A 27,303-nucleotide genomic window follows, 5' to 3' on the forward strand; every position below is an offset into this window, starting at 1 on the left:
GCCCACTGAAGCCCAGCACAAAGATGCTCTAAAAAGTCCGGGTATGGAAAAGAGAAGGAGAGCGAATCACTGCCATAGCAAGGGCTGTCCAGCTGCTACTTGGTCAAAGTTGTCTTTGACCAAGTGACAATTGCCACTCTCCTGGGTTATCCTGGCAGAAACTGGGGCTCTGAGCGACCCAGGGCTGACAGCTTCATCTCCTGTCTGTGATCTGAGGCTGCCCTCTGCTGTTTGCTGAATAAACTGTTCCCTCCTCCTAATCTGAAATGCCAGGTAAGAACAGCAAGAAGCAGGGTGGTTACCCCCAGATTTCACGTAATGAAACTTAAACACTGCGACACTAAAAAAAAAGTCACTCACAAAGGTGGAAAAATCTAATCTGACAGCATATGCTCACTTTATATTCTCAAGCTTTTCTTTATAATCACAAAGGCAGGTGATTATTATTATTATTTTCCCTAAATGAAATCCAAAATTATGAATTAAGCCCCCCACTCTCCTGAAACCAGGATTCAGGTGTGCAAGACAGGGATGCTGGGGAGTGGGATCAAAGGCTGGACCAGCCCAGAGAGCAGAGAGAGGAGAGGTGCCCTGGGATGAGGACTGGGATAGGGCTGGTTTCCCCCCGTGTGCTGGCACCGTGTCCTCTCCCCATCCCAGAACTGCAGAGCTGCTTGCAGCTGGGCCCAGGTTGGGCTCACTGCTCCTGAACCACCTTGCCCACTGCTCTGCAGCCATCCAGCCCCGGGACCCATCGCCGCCAGGATGCCAGGCGCCCTGGGAAGGACACAAGGGCTTGTCAAGAAAGCTGCTGGCGTTTTGCCGCAAGTTTGCAAGCTGAGATCAGCCTTCAGGCACCTCTTGCTGCTGTTTGTTTTCTTCGCCGTTCCTAATGGCCTCTCCCTGTGCTGCCGTTGCTGTCGCCCTGCACCGAGAGGCCCAAACAAAGGTGTGGCGATGGCTGACGGCTGGCAGGGCCGGTGGGACTCTCTGGATGGCCTCGTGCACCTCCCAGCACTCAGGGGCAGGGCAGGAGCTGGCCTGGCCTGGTTTCAGAGGAACCTTTTCATTCCCAGCTGGTGCCAGGGAGCTGGTGCCTGCAGGTGGCTCAGCTCCGGGAAGGAGCCGAGGATGGGTGTTTGGTGCTGAGCTCTTCTCACACCTTCCTTTGGAAGCAGCTCCTGGGACTGGACATAAGAAAGGTTTCAGCTCGTCCACAGATCATCCCCAAAGTGCTCCTCTGGGTGCTTTTGCCTAGCTCCTAAGTGGAGACGCTGTTCCATGCATGGATGAGGCTACAAAAGGTAAGTGCTGAGCAGGCAGTAACGGGGCCGTGGGAGGGAGCTGACCTGCCCCCCTGGCCATACACTATTTGCCTCAAGTGAGCCCACAGCTCCTGAGATCCCAGCACAACTCGTCAGGGTGCATTGACCCAGAGCAGGGCATTTACCAGCTGCGTCATGTACCTGTCTCCCCCCGGGACTCCTTCACAAGGCTGAGAAAATTAATGATAACAGGTAACATTTGCAACAACCACAGAAATGTAAATGATGTTCTCAAGACTGTTCTCAAAGGGCAGCAATTAGTAGTCTTTTTGCATTTTTTTTCAGCCACGGATGTCAAGCAAGCAGAACTCCAGCACAGCCGAAGGATGGATAGCAGTTCTGAACCTGGAGGATCGGCTCCTCTAGCAGGTATGTGGGCAATGGGCTTCCATTTTCCTCTCCACGGTCATATCCAAATATAACTATATTTTAAATGAAGGATTTCTTGCGTATTAAAAGGTTTTAGTGTCTAGTTTAATTTGCATGTTTTCAATCACAAGGGAGGAAATGTTTTGAAGTTTGGCAGAGCTGGACAATTTTGTAACTCTGCTTGCAGCTCTTAGAGCAATGCCCTTACTCCCCTTTACCTTTCTATCAGCGGGACCTGCTCTTTGAGTCTTCCTCAGCCTGAAGTCACCAAGACTCAATTTCTGTTGAATGTATGCAATAAGTTTGTAGCAGGAGTTTCTCTGTCGGATGTGTTGCTTTCTTGCTGTTTTTTGTTTGATTGTTTTTCTTTAATAAGACATGAATAAGAAGCCATTCTCACTCTCAGAGTTAATCCTGTCTGGGATTTTTTTCTGTAAGTAACTAGTACCAAATAGGATGGAAATGGGAAAATTCATCTCAGCCTTTCCTAAATACGTGCCAAACTACCAGCTAATATCAGTGGAGATTTTGCTGACTAAGCAGTAACGTAGCTCTAAGAGCATTAGCTCTGACAGAGCTCAGCACTCGCTGAATACACGACATACACAAACGCAGTCCAGCTGCAATTTTCCGGGAGCAATTCTGCGTTTCAGCCACCAGCTCTGTAACCCATTCAGGGCTGGGCATGAGGGGAAATTGTCTCTAGTGAAGACAGATGTGAAGAGATGCTAAAACATACTTTCATCTCCTGTTTTCCACAGATGTGGTCCTGGCTTGGAAGAGTCTTCAGGAAGCCAAAGCAGTGGTACGTGTGGTCTGGGGAGTGTTACCTGTCACATAGCTTTATTGCTCCCTGCCAGCTCCCCACACGTTCCCCCTGCAGATTTTTTTTATGGAGATAGTGTAGCTGAAAGCAAGGGAAACATGCCGTTTTGTTTTCCCTTTGCAACGAACATACAACCTCTTTAATCATTCGCTAACTGACCAAAGGGGGAGAAAAGCAAGGAGTCTTATAAAATTGCACAAAACTCTTGGGAAGAAATGATGACAGGTAAAGGTTTGCCTTGCTTGTGGTTGAAGCCCTGAGCAGAATAATAGTTGACCCCCGCCGAGCCGGGACATCCTCTGGATTCTCCCTGTCTTATTATCCTGTTAGTAGGAAACACGATGATATTTACATCAGGCACACTCAGATGCAATCATAACCATGAAGTTACGCGGATGAGCAGATAATATTACCCAAGCACTGTCGTTTGCACAGCCCGACTCTCATACTGTGCTACCAAAGTCGCTATTGGCTTGAGCTGCTTCAAGCTGAAGACATTTTTAAAAGCCCTCAGAAGGGCTCTGGTAAAAATCTGAGGCACACGTACATGCGAAGTGTAAATAATGGGGAGAGAGGTGATTTCATCTCTTATCTTCCCAGTCAATTGCATTCTTTCCAACGGTAGGAAGTAGCACCTGGAACATGCTCAGACACGCCAGTATTTACAGAGTAACTAGGAGCTGCAAAATTAATCAGAGAAGCAGTGTGTGCCAGCAAAAGGCTACCATGAAAAAAAACATATGTCTCCCTTCAAAGGAAAAATCTGCCTTTTCACAGCTACAAAGGATTGAAAACAAATTGTATCATCAAACGTGGAGCTGTGCCAAATTGCAGGCAGCCAGAAGAAAGCCTTGGTGTGAAAAAAGCTTTGGTGAGTTCTGAGTTCCTGGGAAACTGCTGAGGCTGGGGGACTGCTTCAGTGCTGCTGGGATGGGAAGGGGACCAGAGGTGGTGGAAGGCTCTCTTTACTGAAAAAAAAAAGTGTATTTTCCTCAGCTATCTGCTGCTGTTCCCAGAATTTCACAATGCCCAAGGAGTCCTGCCTTGCTGGAGAGGCAAAAGATGCAGCACCAATGCCCAGCAGCTGCACCAAAGAAAAGCTGCTTGTGCTTTACCTCGGAGGGTTCTTTTTTTCCTATCAATAACTTGTTTGTTGGTTTTTTAGAATGTGTTTAAAATAATATATAAAAGACAAAATGGGGTACGAAACAAAACCAAACAAAACAAAACACAGGAAGTTTAACCAAATTCCATGAGACTTAAGAACTAATGACAAGAACAGAGTTCACTTGTACTTCTTTTTGCATCTGCTGGGTGTTTGTTTTTGAGCTGGCTTACTGGCCGGGAACAGTTTAACTGCTGTCCCTTAGTACTGATGGCTGCTGTTTCCTCCCAGAGCAGCAGGGCTCCGTGTCACGCTCCTGAGGACAGCCTGCTGCCTGCCCTCTGCTTCAGGCTGCGAGAGGCATGTTGAGCCGATCTGCTACACGCTTTGCTGGGCATTGTGGTTTTGCATGTGAACCTTTTTTCTTGCCTTCACACCATTCGAATTAGGGAAGGAAAGGCGAGATGAAGGTTGGGCTATGGGTTTAAGTGTGGGGGCACGATGTGAGCTGTTGGAGCACATTTTAACGCCACGTGCTGCAGCGTCACCCAGGAAGCTGGGACAGAGGCTCCTGAAGGCAGCTCAGGTTTCTGTGCGAGCCAGTAGCCGAGTCCTCGGGCTGCCCTGAGGACCTGGGTGGCATGGAGACAGCGTACACGGAAAGTTTTACAACAAAATCATACCTGGGAGCCCAACAGGCCAAATTCCTTTGGGGAATAGTCCCTATAAAATGAACTATTTTAATTTAATGGATAAGGAACCTTTTTTTTGCTGATATTGACATAATGTTGCTACACTGTAGATGGCAAGAGAAGCAGAGATGAAACAGCTTTGAATGAGAAAAAGAGCAGTGAGGTTCCCCCAGCCCACAGGTGAGTAATAACCTTTCTGTACAGCGCTGGGGGGTGGAGAGGCAAAGGCACACAGAAAGGGATTTAAACTTCTAGGATGCAGGACTTCAGAAAAGTTTAGCCCCATTTCACCCTCGGAAATGCTGACCAGCAAGCCAATGCCATCAGTTCTCTGCATTAGTCTACCTGCTTCAGCCCATGCTTTAATAACTGATCAGACCACGGTTCCCTTTGCACTTTCCCAATATTATCTTTGCTTGCCAAGCTGATGGTAACAGACAAACTGCTGATCCTGTGGAGACACTGAGATCACCAGCAGAATGTGCCTAGAAACTCAGCTGCCATTCATGTTAGCAATCCAACAAACAATTTAATAATACTCCTTACACATTCAGTCTCGTTTTTCTTTTTCTTAAGAGAAGGGATTTGTTCCATCCTCTCCCCTGCCTGGTCACAGAGCTGTCTCCAGGACAGCCCTGCAATGAGCTCCATCCCACTGGGCACAGCCCCTGTGTCCCCCAGGGGACACCCGCGCTCAGCCCCTCGTGGCCCCGCGGACAGCGAAGGCACAGAGGGAACGTGGTGTCCTGTGACAAGCCACTGCAGAGCAAGAAGGGACAGTTTCGGGGAGCAGATGGATTCGAGAAGTCATGCAGAACAGAAGGGGAAATGTCCCTGCTCCCCACACCACCCAGCTCTCTCTCCTGCATGGAGTGGCCGGTTCTCAGCTCCTGTGCCTGGCACGCCTCAGATGTACTGCCCTGCACCAGGCAGCAGGCCCAGCGATCAGAAGCTGGAAGGACTGTGGAAAAAAACACCCCAAAAGAAGTTAGAGCAGCTCAAGAAGAAAATCCAGGAGCAGAAGCAGAAGCAGCAAGCAGCATCCCAGGCGCAGCAGTGCCAGGCTGCAGCCTGTGCTGGAGGGCTGCCGCCAAAGAGACCCCTGACGAGGAAGGTGTGCGCAGCGGTGTCCGCCCCTCCTGCTCCAGTTTGCAGAGGTCAGTAGGGGTCTGGCATCTCCAGAGAAAGGCTGGAACTGTGCACTACCTATCTGTGCCTTGGCACAGCTGAGTACTGAACCACACAGCTCCCACTCCACGTTTAGTTACGTGTTGGGCAACAGCCGTGTCCAGGCAATAAATCCCTTTATTTCTGCAGCCCCTGGGGGAGCTATAAACCTCCCTGTGCTATAGGTACCAACCTGCTTACCTCACTTCTCTGGGTTTGCTCTCCAGCAAGCTCAAATTTATTAATTTATTTCCACATAGTAGTGAAGAACTTGCTGCAAAAATATTCCTCTCTCCCCTTTCTGCCCAAACACTAACTGCTCTTTCCTGCAGAGAAGCTCTGCGAGAGAAGCCTTTTGGTGGCTGTGCTACCAGGGTCTCTTACTGGCTTTTCTTAGCCTGTGGCACGGAGCTTCCATCTCCCATGCCTCTGCACACTGCAGCTTTTGCCAGATACAAAGCACAGAATGGGTGGCATAAGCACATGGGAAATAACAGCACTGCAGCGTGGGGAGGCATCACAGGTATTTAAAGCAGGAATTGTGTAGTTCAGAGGCATTACAGAGGATTTAGCAGATCATTCAGTGGAAGTAGCGGATCTGAGAGCATATATCAGAGTTCTTTATCCTGCTTTGCTGCTAAATTTGGGCCTGGAGTGCCATTCATCTACAGCTGTCACATTAGTTTAGCATAATTTAAGATCTCGGGTTGCTGTGAGTAATGCAGGGACTCGAGAGCGTGTACTTACTGCCCTAGGGCCAGCCCAGTCAGCCTGCCCGCCCGCAGTCTTCTCAGGATTACTGAGGCTGTATCAGACTAGAGAAGACGAGCTGAAAAGCTCTGCATAATAAATCTTATTGCTATAATAGCATTAGCGTTAATTCATCGGGCACTATGATCCCTGCCACACACCATCAGCTTCCACGGGTGCTTCCCTTAGATCTGCTCCAAACCACTTTTCACAATGATGTGTGGAAGTCTTTTACGGAACTCACCTGGGGTCTCTGGGAGCACACACGGGTCTCCAGGAAGACCCCAAGAGGCGAGGTGCCACACGGCACCCACTGGATGTGCCACTTAGGTCAGGGCTGTTTGTGCAGCACCCTGTTGTATGCATAGATGGGGCAGCAGATGTAACCGCAGGGATCCAGGCCAATGATTGCCTTGCTGGGACACCTCCAGTACCAAAAAAAAATCATAGAATCATGGAAAAATGGAGTGCTGCTTCCTCTGTGCCTGATCCAGCTCTGCTGAGTGTTAACAGAGACTCCCACTGCTGCGAGCAAACGGGACTGGGTCCCCCTCATCTGCCCCTGCGGCTCGGGACAGCTCCAGCTCTCAGCCAGCTTCCCAGGAGCGCAGCACGACGGGCAGGGAAAGTGGGAATGTTGTTCTTCCTAGCAGGCCAGCTGGCAATGAAAAGGTGGCTGGCAGCTGCCACCTAAAAGCTGCCGTTTGTGTCACAGTTTTGGTTTGCTGGGACAGCTTTCATGTGTGCAGGTTAGTTTTACCTACACACTAACTCTTATACACATTTTTTTTCCCTCCCGACTGAAGACCAAAGGGAAAGAAGTTCAGCACAGAGAATTCAAGCACAAAGCCAGAGGCAGCCTCCACCCAAATCCTCTGCACTGGAGAGAAGAGCAGCATATAAAGGTAAGGATGAAAATCATGAGAAATGACAGACTGACGGACAAAACTACCCGAGGTCACAGCAGCTGGATACTCACCTGCCAGAACAGTTATCTGCTTATTAAAATAGTGTCAGAGCCTAGGATCCAGGCAAGGATCAGAGCCAGGTATATCCAGCAAGTAACAAAACCACTGAGAGACAGAAATCAGCATTTGTTCAAGGAGGCAGAAGATGAGCAAGAGCAGCATGAGGACATGAGGCTTAATTTCTGGGTTAGCTGCACGCGAAGTGTGCCGAGGCCTTGGGGGGGTGTCTGACCAGCCACCTGCTAGCACTTTCTGTCACTGGCTTTTGGGTAAAGTTTGGCAAGTCACTGCCACAGACCCTCCCTCGGGCTCTCCCTGTGCAAAGGATTTGTCGCACGCCCCATGCCGATGCCCACAGGCGTTACCTAAGAGCCAGCCTCTGTGACCTCCAACAATTTGTCACGCCGTCGCCTGCGGCAGTTGAATTCCGGGCCTGCCAGGATTAAAAATAATCAGAAATAAAAAATAAGCCACACGTCCTAGGTGGGAAGGACTGTCTGTCACCTGTTCCCTTCTGTGTCCGCTAATGAATTAGCAGTGCCACCACAAGGCAGGGATTTCACAGCCTGCAAAGCAGGGGCCAGGTGAGCGCAGTGCGAAGTCGGATGGATGATCCCCAGCCTTACTACAAACTCGGCACAGGAGCAGGATTACCAATCACTAGCCTCCACGAAGGGTATCTCTAGGTGCAGGTTTGAATTATCGGAGCAATTTTACCCATTTCATGCTAGCATTTTGCAGTGGAAATGGTTGTGTTCAAACTTTGTGGGAGCAAGGCAAGGAGTGGAAGTGCTACAGGTACTGCTCACCCCAAGCAGCTGTGTTTTACACTGGAAAAAGTACCAGATCTGCAACTTCTGGGAAACAGAAAGAAAAAAATATCCGAGCTATCTAATACATGCAGATGAGATTATGAGTAGAGCTGCATCCCACACCCTGCTACCTGAGTGCTATTTAAAATGCATGAAATATATAATAATTTCCCTCTCCCTCCCTTTTTGTTTTAATGGATTGTTTGAAAAATGGCTTGATCTTCCTCTGAGAGTGGGTCATAATAAGACCGTGGCACATGAAGCATTCATCATTGTAACTGCCAGTGTCACGGTGTCTTTATTGGCTATTAGTTTCTGTCAGTGAAAGAGCCGAGGCAGGGCTACGAGGAGATGAATGAGGGGTCAGGGGTCAGAGCCAGAGTGCTCAGGAATTTGATGAATTATAAATTTGCTGTAGTTAACAAAAAATTAAGTCACAACAGCTATAAAATATTCATCTGCTCAAAGGTAGAAGAAGACCGGAGAATATTTAAATCAAAAGATTTCCTTCTAGTGAGTGATTTCATCAGAAGCTCAGGCTGTTCTTGAACTTTGACATAGATTTTTAGTAGTTAATAAATACTTTGTAGATAGAAAAGGTTTAATTGAAATCAGACAAGATGGTGAAGGGAAGATCATTAGAGCTGCATATTAATTTGTCTGTTGCATTTTGAGAAACTAAGCACAGTAAATAAATGCATCTTCCTGCATTTTTAATACTGATTACCTAGAAAACAAAGCAATACAGCGAGGTGTTTAATTAAAAACAATGATGGATCTCAGCCCTCCCGAGCCCAACAGACCTTAGCAGCTCTACCCATGGTTTGGGGTAGCTGTGGAGAGGTCGCCTGTGGTCACAAAGTGAAGGACAACCCCGTTAACCAGAGTCCGAAAGTGCCCCATGGCCAGCAGACGGTTCCCAGCGGTGCTGTATGCGCACAGCTCAGGACACAGACGGCTGCTGAGCAGAGGCTAGGAAAGCCAGACTCGGTTTTATCCACATCTTCGAACTGAGGCTGACAACTATTTAAGAGTACAGTCCTTTCTCTATAAAAAGTGTGAATATTTTAGCCAGGGTAAAACTTAAGGAGGGAGGGAGCTTCCCTGCAAATACCAAATAAGTGTCTGTTTTGTCACCTGCTGCTCGAGAAGTGTTTGCCATGGGTAGATAATCATGCCAGTGCAAGTATTGGCATGCTGTGAATGCAAGCTGAAATTATGAAGTAAAACGGTGATAAATGTTGTCTATTATGTGACACCACCTATTAAGCAAGAATAATTTGTTTGTGCTGCATCCTGCAGCGTTTATTTTTGCATTATACATGGTCCCTCGTCCTGTATCACTCATTGATTCTTCCCTGCTGCATCTTGCTGATTCTCACCAGTTTAAAAACGAATTAGTTCACCCTAGTTAGGCTGATGCAATCACAAGGAAAATCATATTTTCATTATCCCCCTCCCTCCAGTTCTCAGATCTGCTGGAACCCAGCAAGTATCAGCTGTCTGCAGCTGCCATTACGGAGGGATGCTGTCAGACGCTTGTGTCCTGACCTCTTCTTGTTTTTGAGGACTCCGGGGTTCACTGGCTTCTGAGTAAAGATTGTAAGAACTGTATGAACGCGATGCAAGTGATAAATGGTATAAATTGTAAGTTTGAGCGCTTTAGAAACTTTTTGTTATCAGAGTAGCATCAGCATTTTGTTTTCTTCTTTAACTTACTCTGACTGAAACTTTTTAATCTCCCCACATCTTCAGCGTGACTTCTGGACATCACCATTAAAAAGAATTATGATAGAGCTGCAATTTTATTTCAAAGTACATGTAAGCATTTAATTATTAAGTTCTCTGTTTCAGATACCAAACTACCCAGTGCTTCTGCATGGAGAGAAGGTCAGAAGCTAGCTAGACAGTTTCTTGGTCCACCCCCTGCATTTCCAAAGCTGAGGAGCACAGCTGAGGAGCAGACTACTGGAAACACCTTGGGTACAGTTGCCTCTCACTGCTACGCTAGTTGTTTTGGCATACACACAAAAAAAGTGGTGGACCATTTATTAAATTCAGTTGAAATAAATGGTTTCAGGGCTCTTCTAAGCACCTATCTTTAAAGACTCTTGCAATAACGCACTTGTCAAAGCTAACAACCACCCAGAACAACCACTAAATCCATTGTCTGTGGTCAGCTGGCACAACAAACCCATCGTGGTTTTGAAGGGACAACACGAATGCACTGTGTCCTTAAAGTAAGGCTTGTCTGGATCATGACACAGGTTATGCCTCCCCAGCACGGTGCAGTGTCAGGCAGGTCCAGCATCAGGCCCACATCCTGCACGTACTCGCATGCTCTGCTTTTCTGCTGGGCCAGTTTGCCAGACACAGCTGTATGGCTTCCCTGGCCACAAACTACACATCATTTGTACAACTGGACATTGCCACTTCAAAATTAGCAGAGATTTTTCTTCTGTCTAGACCATAGGAAAATTTACAGCAGTCCTCAGACCTATGGTAGGAAGCAGATTTTGAGAGGCACATGATAGATACAGGAACTGGTACATCACTGGAGTGATAACACCACTGTTGTTTCAAAATCATCTCCACAGAACCTGACAGAGGATTTGTAGCAATGCCAACAATGGAAAACAGCTCTAGAGAAAACGGAAATGAACCTGTGGGGAAAAGCCCTGAATTCAAAAGCTGCACAGTTCCCCCCTGCAGGCCCGTTGAAGGGAGCAGCAGTGCACCAACCAAGGATACAAACCCCGTACTCAGGAACCCACATCTGCAAAGCCACTGTCACGATGAACACAGACGTAGCAGGCTCCCAGAAGACACTGTGAAAGCAGAGGTAGAAGTTCTGCAGCAACACCCAGGGGTCCGTTCTCCTTCACCTGAACCGCAGAGCACGACTCCCCCTGCCTTCACTGAGGACAAGATAAGAGCTTCGTTAATAAAGGCTGGAGCCAAGGCCAGCAGCTCAGGAAAGTGCAGCAGAGGAAAAAACACATCTCCTCAGAGATGGAAAAGTTCAAGAAGCCCTCTGCAGAAAGGGTCTGAGAAAGAAAACCTTAAACATCCATCAAAGAGGAGGGTAAATATTAGAAAACCTCATCCCTACAGCCCTGAAGTTGTTCGGGAATTTATTTATAGGAAGAATGAAGAAAGAAAGAAAAAAAAGCTAGAAGAGAAAAAGTCTCTGATGAAGGCCATGGAAATGAGAAGTAAGAGGCTGCAAGAAGTATACAGGAAACAGAGGGAAGCTATCGGAAAGAAAAGGCGTTCTGACCAGACACACAGCCTGACCGGGGGAACAGCCGCTGCGACACAAAGCCCTCGGTGTGCACTTGAGCAGGTAAGTCACAAAGGAGAGGCAGGTTGAAAACCCTTCAATCCTGATCACTGCAGCACTGAGCAGGACATGAAACACTCCATACAAATGCTCTGAAGCGTCAGAAAGTTTTATCTGGAAAAATAGAGCAATTAACTTCTAATTATAGCAAGAACTGCTGCGCTCATTAGTAAGGCTGGAACCCTGGACTTCAGGGTCAAAAGCCTGGAAATCTCAATTGCTTTAGCTAAAAGAACGGGTTTGTTGTTTGGCTCGTGCATTTTTCCGGTTACATGACCCAGTGATTAAGTGGAACAAAGGCCAAATACTGCTCTTGTATTGCCTGGTTATTTACTGCTCACACTCACGGTCACTTTTGTTTCAGGAGCAAACCAGTGGTGGAATCCTGGAGAGTAGTTTCATGGCCTGGGTGGATAAAACATCCCATACTCTACTAAATGAAGATCACAGAGACAGGTACTCAGACATTAAAAGCATCCTAGAAAGCCTCTTTCTCAGCACACACTGCAGACTTTTCACAGTGTTCTGTTAAAAGCTGAAAAAAACAGAGCAACGGACTAGTCTACTCATACCTCACCTTAAAATCGGCCTCATTGCACCCAAGTCCAAAGCAGTTACAGCTCTGTAAGCCACAGATTCTACTTGAAATCGGATATTTTTTTTTCCCCAATGCATTAAATGAACCCACATAGTGCTCTACGTGGCCTCTGTGTGCTCTGGTTTACCAGCAGGACCTGAGCTACCCAGAGCAAAGCGCAGTGCTGCAGTCTGGGAGGGCTTTTGAGCACTGAAGGAGGCTGGAGCTCCGGCTCTCCAAGCTGAGGCAAACAATTCATCAGACTTTTATGATTTATGTTTTTAAACAATAATTCCTTGTCAGCCCCAGGCAAAACTCCGATTGTCTCCCCTATTTGTCAGCAGTTTGAGCTCCATCCTGAATCTATCATTTGACAAAGGTATCTACAGACAGGGAAATCTGATTCTTTTTCTTTTGTGAAGTGCTTTAGCTGAGGACACTGGGCAGTGCAAAAACCTAATGTTATTTGGTTTTATAACCCAACAGTTCTCTTTTTTATTTAAACAGGAACCAGCTTCTAAAACCAGGTCAATCACCTAAAAACAGAGAGACATTACCTTCTGCAGCACTACTGGCATCTGAATGCTGGTTCCTCAGTCCTCTGAAACGTGAAGACTTGAGGGATTGCTCTCCCCTAGCTCTCTCCATACCTCCTCTCAGCTTTTCCCTTCCTCAGAAAGATGCAAAACTGGACTCCAAGGACTCGATTTCTGATCTTTCTCCATACAGAAGTAAATGGCATCAACTGAAAGCCATACACAATCTATCCAAGGAACTTGCAGAAAAGATTGAGATGTCCACTAAGAGACTCAGTGCAACAAGCAGGGTTAAAGGCCTTGAGACAACTTGGGACCTTTTCAACGAGTCTTCTGTCACAGAGCCTGACGCATCCAAGGATGAGCAAGACAGGACAATGACCTTACAAATGCTTCTGGGAGACCCGGATCCTGCTGAGTTACGTGTGTCTTCAGATAGGGCATTTAATGGACTGGGCAGGATCGGCCATGTGGGCTCTGAGGGAGCAATGGACCAGGCCAGCCAGAAGAAAATACTCACTTCTTTGTCTGGTGGGAATGCTGGGAGCAAGGAATTACCATGGAACACCCCCAGCATAAAACAGAGGCATCTCAGCACTGGGGAAGACGTGAGCAGCGCACTGAAAGGTAGATAATGTCGGTAAGATGCGACAGGGAAATACTCATACCATAGCCCGGCTCTTTCTAAAGTATGAATGCTAATCAAAGTGTTGTGTCTTGGGAAGATCCCTGAGAAGTGGGTCCTCTCAGCTGTATCCAAAGTGCCAGTTTGGACACATCACTTCACCTGCCGGTGCCCAGGCTTTCCCAGCAGTAAGAAAGGAATTATAAGCCTAACCCGACATACTGGGAAATGTGTGGATAGGAAAAGCTATACGGAAGTTGAGTGCTCACACATAAGCAGGCAGAGAATAGATGCCAAAGCTTGGGCATTTCATTTCTACAAAGAGCATGTTTATTAAATGCCTTCATTTGTCTTTTTAAAAGGTTTTCCTGTGAATAAAGGCTCCGAGGTGGACATGAGCCTACTGCATGAAAAGCCAATAACCAGTCCAGCCTTTCCATCTCATGGATTCCTCGCTAGAAGGTAAACAAATGTGGATATATTATTCTCTGCTAAATGCGCCGCACACACGTACAGTTAAAATAAATAGCACCAGCTCAGCGTGGAGCCAGAATGCTCTTTTCTCCTTACCCCGAAAATTGCCAAGTAGGCAGATTTTGACACAAGATATACTGAAAGAGGGACCCACCTATTTGTAGAGAGCTGGAAGATCAATAGGAAGGTTTCAGCCTTATTTTTTTTTTTAGAGAGATGGATCTCCCCTACAGGGGTTTTGCCCTAGATGCAACCTCCCAGCTGTGTGAGGAGGCTGGGGGCTGAGGGAGGGATTCCCCTCCTGCAGCCAGGCCCTGTTCATCTGCATGGGGCAGCTCGGCCTTTGCACGCCCCATCTCAAGCAGGGGGAGCTGCAAGGAGGCAACAAAACCCAGGCGGCACGCTACAGGCACTGTAAGGGCTGCTGGGGCTGCTCACCAGGTGGCAACCCCATACCAACCCATGCCAACCCCACACCAACCTGCACCAACCCCATGCCAACAGTCTGGGCTTAGCAGAGCTCCTACCTGGCCAAATCGGTACAAACTAGTGCGTCAAGTGTTAGCAGCACCTCCTCAAAAAGCTTCCTGTTAAACTATAAAATACCCCTGAAGATGTGGTACAGAAGACAGCTCCTGGAATAGATTGAATGCAGTTCCGTCAGCTTTATACTTGCTATGCTGAGAAACATCAGAGCCGTAAAGAGGGCTCAAAGAACACTGCTCTGCTCTGTGACTCCATTCCTGAGTAACAATAAAGCACTTGTCTTGTAAAGGTGTTTGAAAAGCCATGTGTAGACCTAGCCTCCCTCCCCAACCCAGTAAAATAAAAACCTCGCTATCACAACATATGGCACCGGCAGAAGAATAAATTGATTATCTTTATGAGTACCTAGTTAAATCTCCACTGATCTCCTTTTTGCAGGGGATTAAAGAGTGATTTAATCAACTGAATACTATAAATTCATTTATAGTGATTGTTTTCACTCACATTGCTCCAAAAGTGGGTAAAAAAATCTGGTTGTTGCAGCTGCACAGATTGTGTGTATGTGCCGCAACACCTACCCGCGGACTCGGAGTTTCCTCAAACAGGATGCATGGCAGAGCGTAATTATGGAAAATATGTTTCAAACCAGGAAGTTTGGAGAAAAGGACTACATTAATGGAGGTTATTTTCAGTCAACCAACATTAATTAAATGTTTAATGTAGATGGCAGTTGATAGAAAACCCTTCCTATTAACCTGTATCTTAGAGATCAAAGCCACATTTGTGTAGCTGCCCCGGGTGGCTTGTCTCTGCTTACAGGGGAGCTGGGAAGGGACCTGGTAGCTCAGAAGCAAGTGTGGGCTGCAAATCAGACCATGTCCCTGTCCAGCCTCTGGAGAACGTACGGACAGCAAACTGCCCCCCACACGTCCCCAGCTTCCCGTTCAAAGAGCAGGATGAGGTGCTGGTGCTGTGGGACCCCAGCCCAGGCGGGGACGGCGTGGCTCTGCCTCACCAGGCAGCTCCCTGCTGCACGCATGGGTATTCACAATAACCGAAGGTAGGTGCAGACCCTCCGTGGGCCCCCACGGGAGCAGCTGTAATGGACAAGCATCAGGCAAAGCAGAAGTAAGACAGATTGCACCGATCTCCTGAACAGTGCAATTACTGAGAGAGCAGAGCTCCCGTGTGTCTGAGCAGTGGAGTCAAAGTCCTCAGAGCACCACGGGAAAATACCAGCAATAAAAACCTCCCAAATAATAAATCACGACCCTGCTGCGAGGGCTGCTCCAAAAGATGAGGAGAGCTACTTGCAGATAAAATATCACTGGTGTTAGAGTTTACAAGTGGGAAGCGTAGCTATATCGTGAACAGCTCCAGACTCATCTCCTTGTGAGCTGAGGGCTCCCCCTGACACAAGGGGACGATAAAAAGGAAGGATCACCTCTTGTCTAACCCTTCCTTAGGTACCGCTAAAGCAGGTAATACAAAGGTTCAGAGTAAAAGCCAATCTTTGAATGGCCCCAGCTTTTATTTGCATGTGATCTAGATTCTAACGACACCTAATCCTGAAGCCTGCACAACCACTCATGAAAAGCAAAAGTGGATGAGTCCTGTGCACAACAGCAGGAAGCACACACAATAAGGACAACGTGAAGGTCCCACAGTCAAGTGATTCCCAAACTTCCTCCAGTATAAACCAGTTCACGTGCCTGCTGAAGGCACGCATCTACAACCTGCTCAGAAAGCCTCATGCTAAAGGAGCACCAGCATGCTACGGAGCAAAGGCAGCCAGTCTCTTGACTAACACACCAAACTCCATAGGACTGTATTACCGAACAGGGAGGGAGTTTTGTTCTTAGCCACTGGTAAATCCATGCCTGTAATCCTCACCACCAACGGAGCTAAGAGCTAGGTTAAAAAACATGTCAGTAACAGCAGCTGAGTGGGGTCTCTGCTCTAACTTCCCCTGTTGCTACCAGTGATAATGAGTTACGTGTCTGCAGCTGGCTGCATGCATATTCCCTTCAACACTTCATTTAAACAAAGCCACCTGTTAAAAACTGTTTGCCAGCCTCATTCACAAATACAAAACATCCCGCATTACAAAATCAGTGCTCTTGAACATGATCCTCACAGAGCCCGTTGCGACAGCACAGTTTTGTGTTTACATGTTTAATTAGAGCTGTGAAAACAGTGATTCATGTTCATGCAAGAAATCCCGCAGGTGCATCTTTCCATAAGAAACGTTCCCATTTCATGCACGGCTGCTCGGCCGTCCGCAGGGGCGGTTGACGGAGATCTGTTGTTAATGCAAATCACTCACTGATGGGAATTCTCCAAACTGCCAGAAAATGTTTATGCAATTTCATCCTTGTTTTGATTCAATTACCTATAGAAGGGGCTTTCTGCATCCCTTGAGAGTCAAAGAGATCACAGCACTTTTGCCGTAAGTTCATTTCTGGGTGGCCTCACAGTCCAAGGCAGGGCAAGCAGCAGTCAGGCAGAGGCCTGGTGTCCTGAGACTGGTAGCTCAGAGATCTCAGCTCTGCCCTACTCCAGTAATGCTTTTTCTTTGGTTGGTGCAAATCCAAAGAGCCTCATCTGGCAATGGTGATGACTGCTGCTGGTTGCAGAGCTGGTTGTGTCTAGGGGAGTTGTTTCGGAGTTGCTGGCTACTTCTGGGTAATCACGGTGTATTCTGCAGAAACTGGAGTGACTTCTGCTGATGTTAGCAGGAGTCCTCCCAGGAACTGGGCAGGGCTGCATTCAGAGCCTGACAGCAGGCTTTCCTACCAGAAGCAGGCATTTCTCAAAAGCCAAAAGAAACAGTGGCATTGACTGAAAAACGAGCACAACACAAATGCAGAAACAATACTCAGCATATTTGCCTGACAAATATTAGAACTGCTTTGTAAGGAATCCCTTTTATCTCTTCTCTTTCTCTTCCATCCCCCCTTTGCTTCCACTTTCTGAAGACTACATCCAAGATGTGCTCGTGGAGACTGCTCTAATCGTTTTAGCAGTTTCTGGGTCACGAAAAACAAAGAAAAGCTTATTAACAAGAAAAATGAAATGAGATTTCCCTAAGCTGATTGCTGATTAAAAAAAATTCCACATTCATTTTTTCTGTATAAAAAGAAGACATCTGTCACCAGCTCAGCGTGTCCCAGGGTCCTTGCCTATGTTTCAGCTGAGGCTTGATCAACAAATGCCCATTTTCACACCTTCCTCCCTCATCTTTTTAGTTAAGCTTGGATAGTTCCAGATCAAAACAAAGCAAACCTGGTTAGCTGAGATCTTTGTCAGGACTGTGGGGTTTGGTGCTGACATTTTCTGGGAATATGGAAGTGTATGTATCAGTAACTAACCTTAGCTGGGCCACAGCCATGCTCAGCACAAGTCCCAGAAACAGTGGAACAGCGAGCGTTGCTTTAGGGAGTTTCTAAAAAGATTTCAGAAAACTTTGCCAAGGATCAGAGCTAGATTGTGCAACCATGCACTAACAACAGCCCCAATTGTACACGGCAGCTTTAATAAATTAAACTTCAGAACTGCAAGGTTGTTTCTGCTCTCTACCAGGCTGAAAAATAATTCCATCTCTTTCAGAGCAGTAATTACAGTAGGTAATGAAGAGTGTACTTAGCTTTCCTGACAATATCAAAGTACAAGAAAGGGGATTTTGTACATTGGCAGGTATGACTTTTCAGTGAATCTTTCGTTTCCATTTAACAAAATTCAATAAATGATAGATTTGTTAAAATGACATAGCCATCCTTTAGTTCTACAGTTTCGTACGGTTGTGCATGACCTCACAAACTCTCTGAGTAATTTTTGCTGCCTGCAGCCTGCACGCAGAACCTGCAGCTCAGAGGAATCACCGCTGGCCTGAGACGATTCTGGAAGTTCAGCAGGAGGGAATTGCCTGCTGGTCCCCTCCAGAGAGGCTGAGGATACTTAGAGCCCAGCTCTCTGCCGCTCCAACCAGTGGATCAAGGACTCGAGACGGCTTCAAGCAGGACTTTGGTAAGGTGGCATTCTCCGCGGTGTCAGTGCGGTGGGTGCTCCGTGCCCTGCCCAGGTGCTTCTTGCGCTATGGCAGGAGAATGAGTAGCTGTTTGTTAGGAGAGAACTCTTGCTAAAAGTTCAGACCATGACTGAAAAACTTGGAGGGTGAAGGGAAATGTCAAAGAGCCGCTGAGCATTGCAGATTTTGAAGGTGGTGAATAAATAATTACAAAAATGCAGAATTGACCAGAACGTCACCACACAGTGGCTGCTGTGCCATGACAAAGGGACAGCCCCCGAGTGCCCCCGATGGAACAAACCCCATCCAGATCAGAGCCCTTGCAGCCCCTTGCAGCTTCATCTGAAGGTCTCAAGTAGCTTTGCAATGAACTCCTCATAATTAACACATCAGATAAGCGTGGGCCATCACCCTCCTTGTACAGCAAGGGGCAGCTCAGAACATTCACAGGGTTAACAAAGGATGCGGGGCGAATGGAGCCACAGGGAGAATCCCACATGGCTGGCAAAGCATCACTACTGCTGCTGACAACAAGTATTTGCATAGGAACAAGGGGATTTTGTTGTCTAAAGGGTTAAGCAGCAAACGGCAGCGTGCAGGCCTGCTCTGGCTGGAGAGCCCTGCTTGCTTCCACCAAACGGCAGCAGATGGTGCATTGTTTTAAGGCCTTTTCCAGACAAAAGAACAAGCTCAGATATCCTCCCCTCAAAGAGGGTACTTACAAAAAGCCTTTGCTCGTATTAAGGATTCTTCATTGTTTTCCCCACAACATTTTTAAGTAATATTGGATGCTGAGGTGGTGGAGAAGCCAGCGTTGTTTACTCTGCTTCTCCCCAGCCCCTGGGGACTGCGAGGGTACCTTACACAATTGGACACAAGTCCATTGTCTGAAGTGTTTACCGTGAGTGAAAGACACTGCCTTTATTGAATATTAATAATTAAAGACCCCAATTCTGGGAGCTATCTGACAAAAATACCCTACCAGCCACTACTCAGCACTCGAACAATAGGAGCTGCTGCCTGGTGCCTGTGCCAGGAGAGACCTGCACCTTCCCTCAGCAGCTGTAGGAGCTGGTGAGTCCAAACCCAGGTTTGACTGCAAGCCAGCAGTTCCAGTTCGGGCCATGTTGCTGCAGATGAGGCACAGAACTGTCAGTCTGAAGACAATGTTGCTTTGAAATATGGGTCACAAGTGGATCTTTCACCGCTCTTATCAGGGAACGGCTATTCAGCTGCAGGGCTGCATTGTCTGCCGCGATGCATCGCGCCAGCAGCTGATTCTGTTCTCTTTTACGGAGCCCAGAAGTTACCGTGCACACGCAGCATAATGATGTGTAATTATACATCTGACACAAAATATAAATATTTACATTTAAGAGATACACGCAGCACCTAACCGCTAATTGCTGTGCCAAAGACGTTAGACGTTCCTGCAGTAAACACACTTGGCAAAATAACAAATTGCAATTTCAAACGTAACAAAACAGTACAAGAAGCTGGTATCCACAAAATACTTGTAACTATTTACTGCTTGGACTAAGACCATGAACCTGTCCTCAGCTGTTGGATTTTCTTCTGAAACACTGCCAGTATGAAATCCAGAACTGTAAATGCTGTAAGCACCTGCTGTGAGGAACACAAAGCATTTCCACGGGGATCACTGGGAAGTATTTCACCTTGCTCTCATACGCACCTTTAATCAGTTTGGGCACAGAACTTGGTATAACCAAGGGTGCTGATAAGAAAGTGGTTTGCACGTTCTGCTTATCCCAGGGATGGAGCTGAGATGAGCTGTGCTTCCCTCCCTGCTGCAGCACACCCTCTGAATACAGCCCCGGTACCCAGGTTTCTGTATCACTATTAAATAAGAAAATGAGGTGGTCTTAAAACCATCTGGCCTATGCCCTTCCTAAAGCCTTGTGTTTGGAGTGTGCACTGGGAGACTCATTTCAGCAAGCCAGAGTATAAGCTGAAATTCCTTGTTAAACAAGTTTAATCTTCAGCATAGCTACAGCTTTAAAGTAATTGGCATTAAGAAACCAAATGGAATGCTACCTATTATAATAAAACACGTATTTTTATCCTGGATTACAAAAAATAAATCATAGGTAACACCTTTCCCTAGCTGCTGACTGCCTTCCTTTCTCGTATCACTAGAGGGAGCTGCCTTCTTGCTCGTAGGAGAGGGAGACATGATTAAACTAATGGAATCAGCAAGTCTAACAGCATGGTTTCAGCTAATTGTCCTCTGATTAATAGTTTAGAGACAAGAGACCGCTTCGTGTTTTGCTTCAAAATACTGTGCTATTTTTCCTGGCTTACAAAGCTTCTGTCTGGCAGAGCTTTGGTGAGCTCCACGTCCATCTCCACAGCAGTCTGCAATGAGGCAGTGCTGGAACACGGGATGCTTCTCGGCCCTGTGACAGGCAGCACCAGAGCTGCTCTCAAGAATCACTCTCACTTCCTCTGACACCAGCTTTTTCTCTATGAACTTGCTTCTTTCCATACCCTCAAAAAGTGTTTGCACTGCTCTCGCTTGGCTGGTACAACAACTGTGTTGTGTCCAGCGTGGCTTTGCCATACAGGCTGGGGCTTTGTTGGACATGCAGCGGGCTTAGGGAATTTAATATATTGATGAGAAACAGAAGAAACATTTCATGGGAATCCAGAGTCCTGGTTAGGTCCAGATTCAGGCCCGTCTCTCTCCCGTCAGCCTGTGGCAAGAGCTGCTTGGCTGCTCTGTATGTGATGCCCCGCGGGGAAGGGCCAGTAGCGGGGTGACGTACTGCCATGTGCTGCAACATCTGGCTGCAAGCTGAACTCTGGCCAGCCCTACGCACTGGAGGATTTAGATGTAAGCACAAAACATGCAGAGGACAGGGGCAGCACAGGCCGCATTAATCAAGAAACGCATCAATCAAGAAATCAAGAAATAAAATTACTGCAATAATTTTGAAGGGAGAAAGATTTCCTGGCTTGGGTATCGAGTGGGTCAGGTACCTGTGGATCTGCTGCTCCACTCCACAGCAGCCTTTCAGCACCATTTTCAGCCCATCTTCATATACCTCCAGGCGATCAACATAGTCAAAGTTGTGCTTCTATCCAAAGTTGCAAGTATGTAGTTTTGTAATAACTGCTTTGGACTGATTGCTGACATGGGCAGAAAGAGGAAAAGCTGTCCTTGAGTAAAGCAGCAGTAAGTGCTTCTGCCTAGCTTCGAGTGATTAGAAAAATGAGACTTTTAGCCCAGCTTTTTTAATTACGTGTCACAGAGATTCTACAGGGCTTTACTGAGATTCTGCAGGTGCAGCGGAAAGTGATTTAATAAATAGCATTCTGTAAAAAAAAAAAGACTGAGTGTATGAACATTGAAGCTATCTGGGTATGCAGTAAAACGCCATTCATCATAAGGTAAGAGGACATGAAGTTTAGCCAGATGGCATTTTCTTTGATGCAGGATGTCACAACACAAGAAATGCATCTGGCAATAGCCACAGTTAGGAAAATTGTGCTCAAGAGGAGGGAAAACAGATCAGAACAAACTTTTTATTCACCTCCAGATCAATACCATTGGTCAGTCTTTGAGCAGAACAGCAGTAACATTGTTCAGTTTGAAGCACAAATTGAAAATACTTCCTGACAGTAACAGGTTCCCGTACTTCAGAATGGCCCAAATGTTAGCAATGAAACTACTCAGACAACTTGGCATCAATAGATTTAGGTTGTAAGTTTTTTGTATAAAGTTACCTTATTTCTTTGTATTTAAGGGGACATCCTCATCCAGCTTTTGAAAACGATGAGCTATCTGTATACCTATTGAAGAACTGTTCGTTTGACTTTTTTTTTCTATTACATTGCTTAAAACAAGTAATAAAACTTCCTTGTAGAAACAACGGTGCTTTCACCCATGGGATTTTCCAAAATACACCATTTCACAAAATTATCTCTGGTAACTATAAGTATTAAAGAGTCTGAATCGATCCCAGAATTGAAAAGATTGGGGTTAAAAATTTTTTAATTTTTTTTAATAGATAAGTTTTTTGTTGTTCATGTGATTTCTTTATCAGTTAGTCTTGCCTTTTCAAACAATGACCCAGAACCATGAGATATGTATTACTGATATAAAAGATGAGATTTTTACCCAGTCTTAGGGGGGTTAAGAAAAGCCTCCTATTGTAAAAAACAAAACAAAACAAAAAAAAAAAACAAACAAACAAAAAAAAACACTTTGATAACTGGAAACACTCTAAGATGGAAGTGAAATTCACAATCAAGCTGTTTATAAAAATGCAGCCACATTCTAATAGAAAATCTGGATCAGGCTTGAAGCATTAACATTTTATTTCACTCACATCCTCGTACACATGAAAAGCATTTTGGCATGCAAAGTCCACATCACTGATCCTCCCCATGTTACAAATCCTTCAGTATTTAAAACAAAAGCAAACCCTGCATGTTGTGGGCTTATCCTGGGGCATGGGGCAATTTGGATTCAGGCAATCTGAACAGGGCTACAGATTTTATCTGAAGTTTCCAAGTCAAACCTATTTCTATTTATGACCCACACTTCAATTCATTTATGACTCTGGTTGCTCTGACAGTGTCACAGCTCAGGGTAAACACTCAACCTGTTTGCATAAGCTTAGCAATTCATCTGAGAAGCTCAGAGCAGCCAAGAACATATCACTGGTAAACATTACATCACCTACACTGTAAAAGACAGACAGGAGAGTCCCAATAAGGAAGCAGCAGTGCAATAGGTGCACCTGGAACAGGAGATATTTACCCCACTTGAAAGCAAAAGCTTTTTTTTCCACGGTGTTGTCTCCCTTGTGAGAAGTCAAGTCTGCACCCCCTGCGGGGAGAAGCTGCAAGATGGAGGGGCACGCGTGATGCTGCTAGAGATCCCAGAGAGGTTGGGAAGCTTTTCTTCTTCTGAAACTGGTGGGTCTGATTCTGACGGTGCAGAGAAGGAGCAGGGAGAAAAAAGAGCAGCAATAGTGCACCCTCCGGACGTCAGGCCAGGGTGTGGTTTGGAAAGGGAACGGCTCCTCCATCCTTCTGCTTCCTGGGGCTGGCCCCTCTGAATCCTACCCCTTCCCCTCTCCCCAGTACTCGCAGTTTATGCTAACAGATTTCTTGTCAGGCTGGAGGTAGTGACAATTCCCTCCCTCAGATACGGCAGAAGATTTAATTGCATGCAGAGAAGTTATTCCAGGAAAAGAGGCAGATGTCAGATTTGGGAGGCCTCCAAAAACAGGCCCAGGGAGAATTCAAAAGGAAATTAAGGTAGGAGCCACGTACATGGCCCCCTTCTTGTCTCAGCGATCTCCTCTTTAAGTCTCTGTATTAAGACTCAGGCATGTTTGAAGAAGTACAGCCATGTCTGAAATGCAGCAGAGTTGAGGATCAGATGCCCTGGGACCCCACTGAAAAATATCACAGTGCTGTTAAATTATTTACAGGGTGTCCCAGCCTCAGTTGCGACCCAGCAAGCCATCCCTCCCAGCAAAATACTTAGCAAATCCTTAAATCTCCATGGGCTTTGAGAGCACAGAAATGCATTTTGAGGGCAACATCCCCCTAAAATCTGAAAGAATCTGCTTCCACTGCCTCCCTCTAGTAACCTCTGATACTTTGTTCAGCTGGCACCTATTAAATGGAACACAGGTTTTATTTTATTTTTTATTAAGTAGTGGTGACTGTTAACATCTATTTTCTAAGCTTCTGCAGGTGCGGGAGACCCTAGCTGTGCAGAACTAGAGGAGAAACACAGGAGCCACCTGGACAATTTAAGAGAGACCTCCCTCCTTCTGGCTCACAAACTGAAGGTACAGTAAGCAGCCTATGCAAAGAGCAATGCCAGGGCTGCTATCACAGGTAAAATAAATAAATAAATAAATAAATAAATAAATAAATAAATAAATAAATAAATAAATGGTGCTAGCTACCCCCGGTCCCAGGTGTGATTAGGCTATAATCAGTTGGCATCAGCTGGTTCTGCAGCAGGTTCCTAAGACCCATGTAGCTGCAAGGGGGTTGTGCTGGCCTTAATTCACTACTTGTAAATCACACATTAGCTCTGGTGGGCAAGAATGGGTTATTTTGTTCTAGCCAAAGCAGCATTTGGACTGCCTTCCAAAGGCAGTAGGATGTAACAGGAGTTGGTGGCATGGTACCTGTACTGCTTTCTTCTGGAGTTTGCTGCCCTTTGGGACCCAGCTCTGAGGAATCACGTGGCTCAGTTACAATATCATTTCTAGCATGTTGTTTCCTAATGCAGGCCCATCAGCTCCAGCAGAAACAGCAACTTATGGTGTTGAGTGAGAAAGCAAAGCGAGAGGTTCAAGAAAGCCAGAGGTTCTTGAGTGACCTGCTTCAAGACAATTTAAAGGTAAGTTATTTCAGTTTGTGTACCACTGCTTCTGAATTCAGCAAAACATTCCTCCAATCTCTGTTTTGTTTTGTTTTTTATCTCACTTGGAGTCCCTTAACCAAATTTTTTTTAACTAGTAAGGAATGTAGATCAGGGTAACGTTTTTTGGAAGCGCCCACATCTCAGGTAACAAAGTCCCTTAGGCTGTCATTTGGATTGTGGTTCTGAAATTACTTATACTGCAGCTTCTGTTTTTTGTAAAATCAAGAGAAGGGGTTTTAAGTCCTCAGGAGATAACTACTGTGGTATCTGTTAATGCAAGAGAGCATAGTGAGATGCTAATCATAACCAAAAGTTACAATTTCAGGAAAAAAATACCATGCTGTCTAATAATCGTTTACCTTTCCGCACTGGATTCTGAAGTCCCTTAGAAACTGATGGACTTCAGCGACTCTTTGTTAGAATAAAAAATTTAGCTCCACATACATAAACATAAGCTTGGGCCTCATGTGCAATTCCAAACTCTCTTACATCATTGAGAACACTTGCTTTGGAAGATACTTCAGTGCAATGAATTCTCTCGATGTTTGAACAGCTCAGACAGAAGCGAGCTCTGTATTTTTATTTTTTAAAGCCCTTGGGATGAGCACAGTACCCCAACTCCCATGAACAGAGCTCTGAATAAGAAACATTTTGTGAGCTGTTACACCACCTTTCTTCCATATGCCCATACAGTTATTTCACTGTGAGTAGTATCCACCTCATTAGTTACTCCAGCTCTTTAGGAACTATGAAAATTATTTATGAAAACATCCATATCTAAGAGGATTGGGGGGGGGGTTAGTTCTGCCTTCCAAACGGATCATTCAGGTCTATGGACAACTTCTGTTTCTGCAGCTGTGCAGTAGCTCCAGAGGCAGTTATTCTTCTGTGCCAAAACTGGACCATGCAGAGCAAACATGGACAGGATCCCAGTCCGAAGGTGACAACGCATCTGGCAGGTACAGAGTGCAGTACGCAGTGAGGCACTCAAGTGGTTTAGCTTGTGGTTTGACCATCTGAATGACTTGGGGCTCTAGAGCTGTGCATTTTTCCCAAAACAGATGTTTGTTTCAAGTTGTTTAGGAGCAGCTTACGTGGCAGTCCCGATGTCTTCAAGATTAGGGTCTAATCCCTTTGATCATTCAAGCTTCTTCTGTGAAGTGTCCATCTTTGTGATATAGTCTTTCTACTCTGATTAATGCACAAACCATAGGAGAAACATCTTTCCAGGGTTAAGGGGAATTCATGTATTCTTTTTTTCTTAAGGTAGAACCACCTTTGAGAAATGTATGGAAAAAGAATATCCTTTTCCTCACTTTGCTTTACCATCACATACCTTGGCATGAATGAAAATATTGTACATGCACATTCTTATGCTTATTTAAAGTAGCATAGATTAAAGACTTGATAGTTGCTCTTAGACTCTTATGGATACAATTAGAGAAAGGAAATTTGCCCAGGTAAAGCTTCCAGTTCTGCATAAAAATAAGCACCATGCTAGTTCATAAAATATTCAGAAGACTTTTCTATGAAAGCTAAGGATTGAAATTGAATCTCTGACTGCAGTAAGAAAAAATTACCTTTCTTTTGTAATTACCTTTCTTTCCTACCTTCAGTGATGACGAGATGCATTCACTGAAACTATCTGAATTGAATATGGAAAGAGATCACAGTCTGGTGGATCCCAAAATAGTGGAACAAAGAAAATCTCCAGGAGGAAGGGATTCATATTGCTCAACCCTTCAAGAAGGTGAACTCTGATTTAAGGCATTTGGTGGTTCTGAGTAAACACTTTCTAGCATTGATTAAGACATAGCATAGCATCCAGGGGCTAGAACGCTTAATTACAAATTTTGTTAATTTCCAAACTGACTTTGAAAATTTTGAAGGCAGCACAAGAATAAGGCTGACGGCTGAGTCTCTGCAGAGTCTCCTTGGATTCACAAAGGGATGCTAACTCATGTACTGTGTGAACAGCTTCTTGTGGGGAGTATATTAGAAGCATGTAGCTCTAACTTTCATTTTTTATGCCCAAACATTCATGTTTAGAAACAAGATACATCACTCATATTTTTTTTCCTTTTGTTAGAGAAATACTTTACTTACAGAGACTTTAAATCTTCCTCTCCTTAGGATCCCTGCCAGCAGAGGATGGGGAGCTGCTGCACGTCCACCAGGCCTTGAATCTGTCGTCACCTCTGGGACATGCACCCTGCGGGGAGCCTGGTGCAGCGGGTGGCTCTGCAGAGAGCAGTGACCAGGCCAGCTTGGACAGCCAGGTAGCCCCAGCTCTGCTGCTGGCCTGCAGGACGTTCCTAGTTCTTGTTTTTTTGTGTTGCCACTCACAGAGCGGTTCTCCAATAACTGTGGTGCTCTGCTCTGTCTGTCCCCAGTGGAGCGAAGTCGGCCGGCACTATGGAAGCTCCAGCACCTTCCGCCACTTCAGCCTGGCCATGGCGGAGCAGTGTCTGAGGGGAGAGGAGCTGCGAGCTCGACACCAGGCTGCCCTCCTCAAGCTCCGCAGAAAAGCTCTCCGGGCAAAAGCCAGGGCTGAGCTGGCCTGGCTGGGCCACCAGAAGCGGTGAGGCCAGGGGCAGGTCCACCACAAGCCTGCCCTGAGGGGATGGGCCTCTGTGAGGGGATGGGTCCGCAGGGGAGCGGCTGGACACTGACTTATTTGGGGGGAAAGGAGCAAGTACAAAATCCTTCTCTCTTAAGGAGAGGAGCTGGCACAGTCTTACTCCCTTCAGAGCGTGGCAGAAAGGGCTGCTGCAGCCTCCCTCAGGTGTGGTGTGAGGCGTCC

General features: G+C 46.1%; 1 protein-coding gene across 1 annotated transcript in view; it reads left to right on the forward strand.

Annotated features, from left to right (window-relative positions):
• Positions 1 to 857: 857 nt before the first annotated feature.
• Positions 858 to 27,303, forward strand: part of CCDC187 (coiled-coil domain containing 187) — a 38,364-nt gene continuing 11,918 nt past the window's right edge. The window contains exons 1-19 of the mRNA XM_035341948.1: positions 858 to 1,304; positions 1,625 to 1,694; positions 2,456 to 2,499; positions 3,298 to 3,391; positions 4,428 to 4,497; positions 4,894 to 5,474; positions 7,041 to 7,139; positions 9,869 to 9,997; positions 10,612 to 11,360; positions 11,722 to 11,813; positions 12,442 to 13,097; positions 13,458 to 13,557; positions 17,903 to 18,081; positions 23,807 to 23,913; positions 24,366 to 24,476; positions 25,356 to 25,459; positions 26,117 to 26,250; positions 26,634 to 26,779; positions 26,894 to 27,081. Of these exons, the coding sequence (XP_035197839.1) occupies positions 1,290 to 1,304; positions 1,625 to 1,694; positions 2,456 to 2,499; positions 3,298 to 3,391; positions 4,428 to 4,497; positions 4,894 to 5,474; positions 7,041 to 7,139; positions 9,869 to 9,997; positions 10,612 to 11,360; positions 11,722 to 11,813; positions 12,442 to 13,097; positions 13,458 to 13,557; positions 17,903 to 18,081; positions 23,807 to 23,913; positions 24,366 to 24,476; positions 25,356 to 25,459; positions 26,117 to 26,250; positions 26,634 to 26,779; positions 26,894 to 27,081 (3,668 nt within the window). The 5' untranslated portion in view covers positions 858 to 1,289. The remainder of the gene's footprint in view (positions 1,305 to 1,624; positions 1,695 to 2,455; positions 2,500 to 3,297; positions 3,392 to 4,427; positions 4,498 to 4,893; positions 5,475 to 7,040; positions 7,140 to 9,868; positions 9,998 to 10,611; positions 11,361 to 11,721; positions 11,814 to 12,441; positions 13,098 to 13,457; positions 13,558 to 17,902; positions 18,082 to 23,806; positions 23,914 to 24,365; positions 24,477 to 25,355; positions 25,460 to 26,116; positions 26,251 to 26,633; positions 26,780 to 26,893; positions 27,082 to 27,303) is intronic.

Source organism: Oxyura jamaicensis, chromosome 17, assembly GCF_011077185.1.
Source record: "Oxyura jamaicensis isolate SHBP4307 breed ruddy duck chromosome 17, BPBGC_Ojam_1.0, whole genome shotgun sequence".
NCBI classification, from domain to species: Eukaryota; Metazoa; Chordata; class Aves; order Anseriformes; family Anatidae; genus Oxyura; species Oxyura jamaicensis.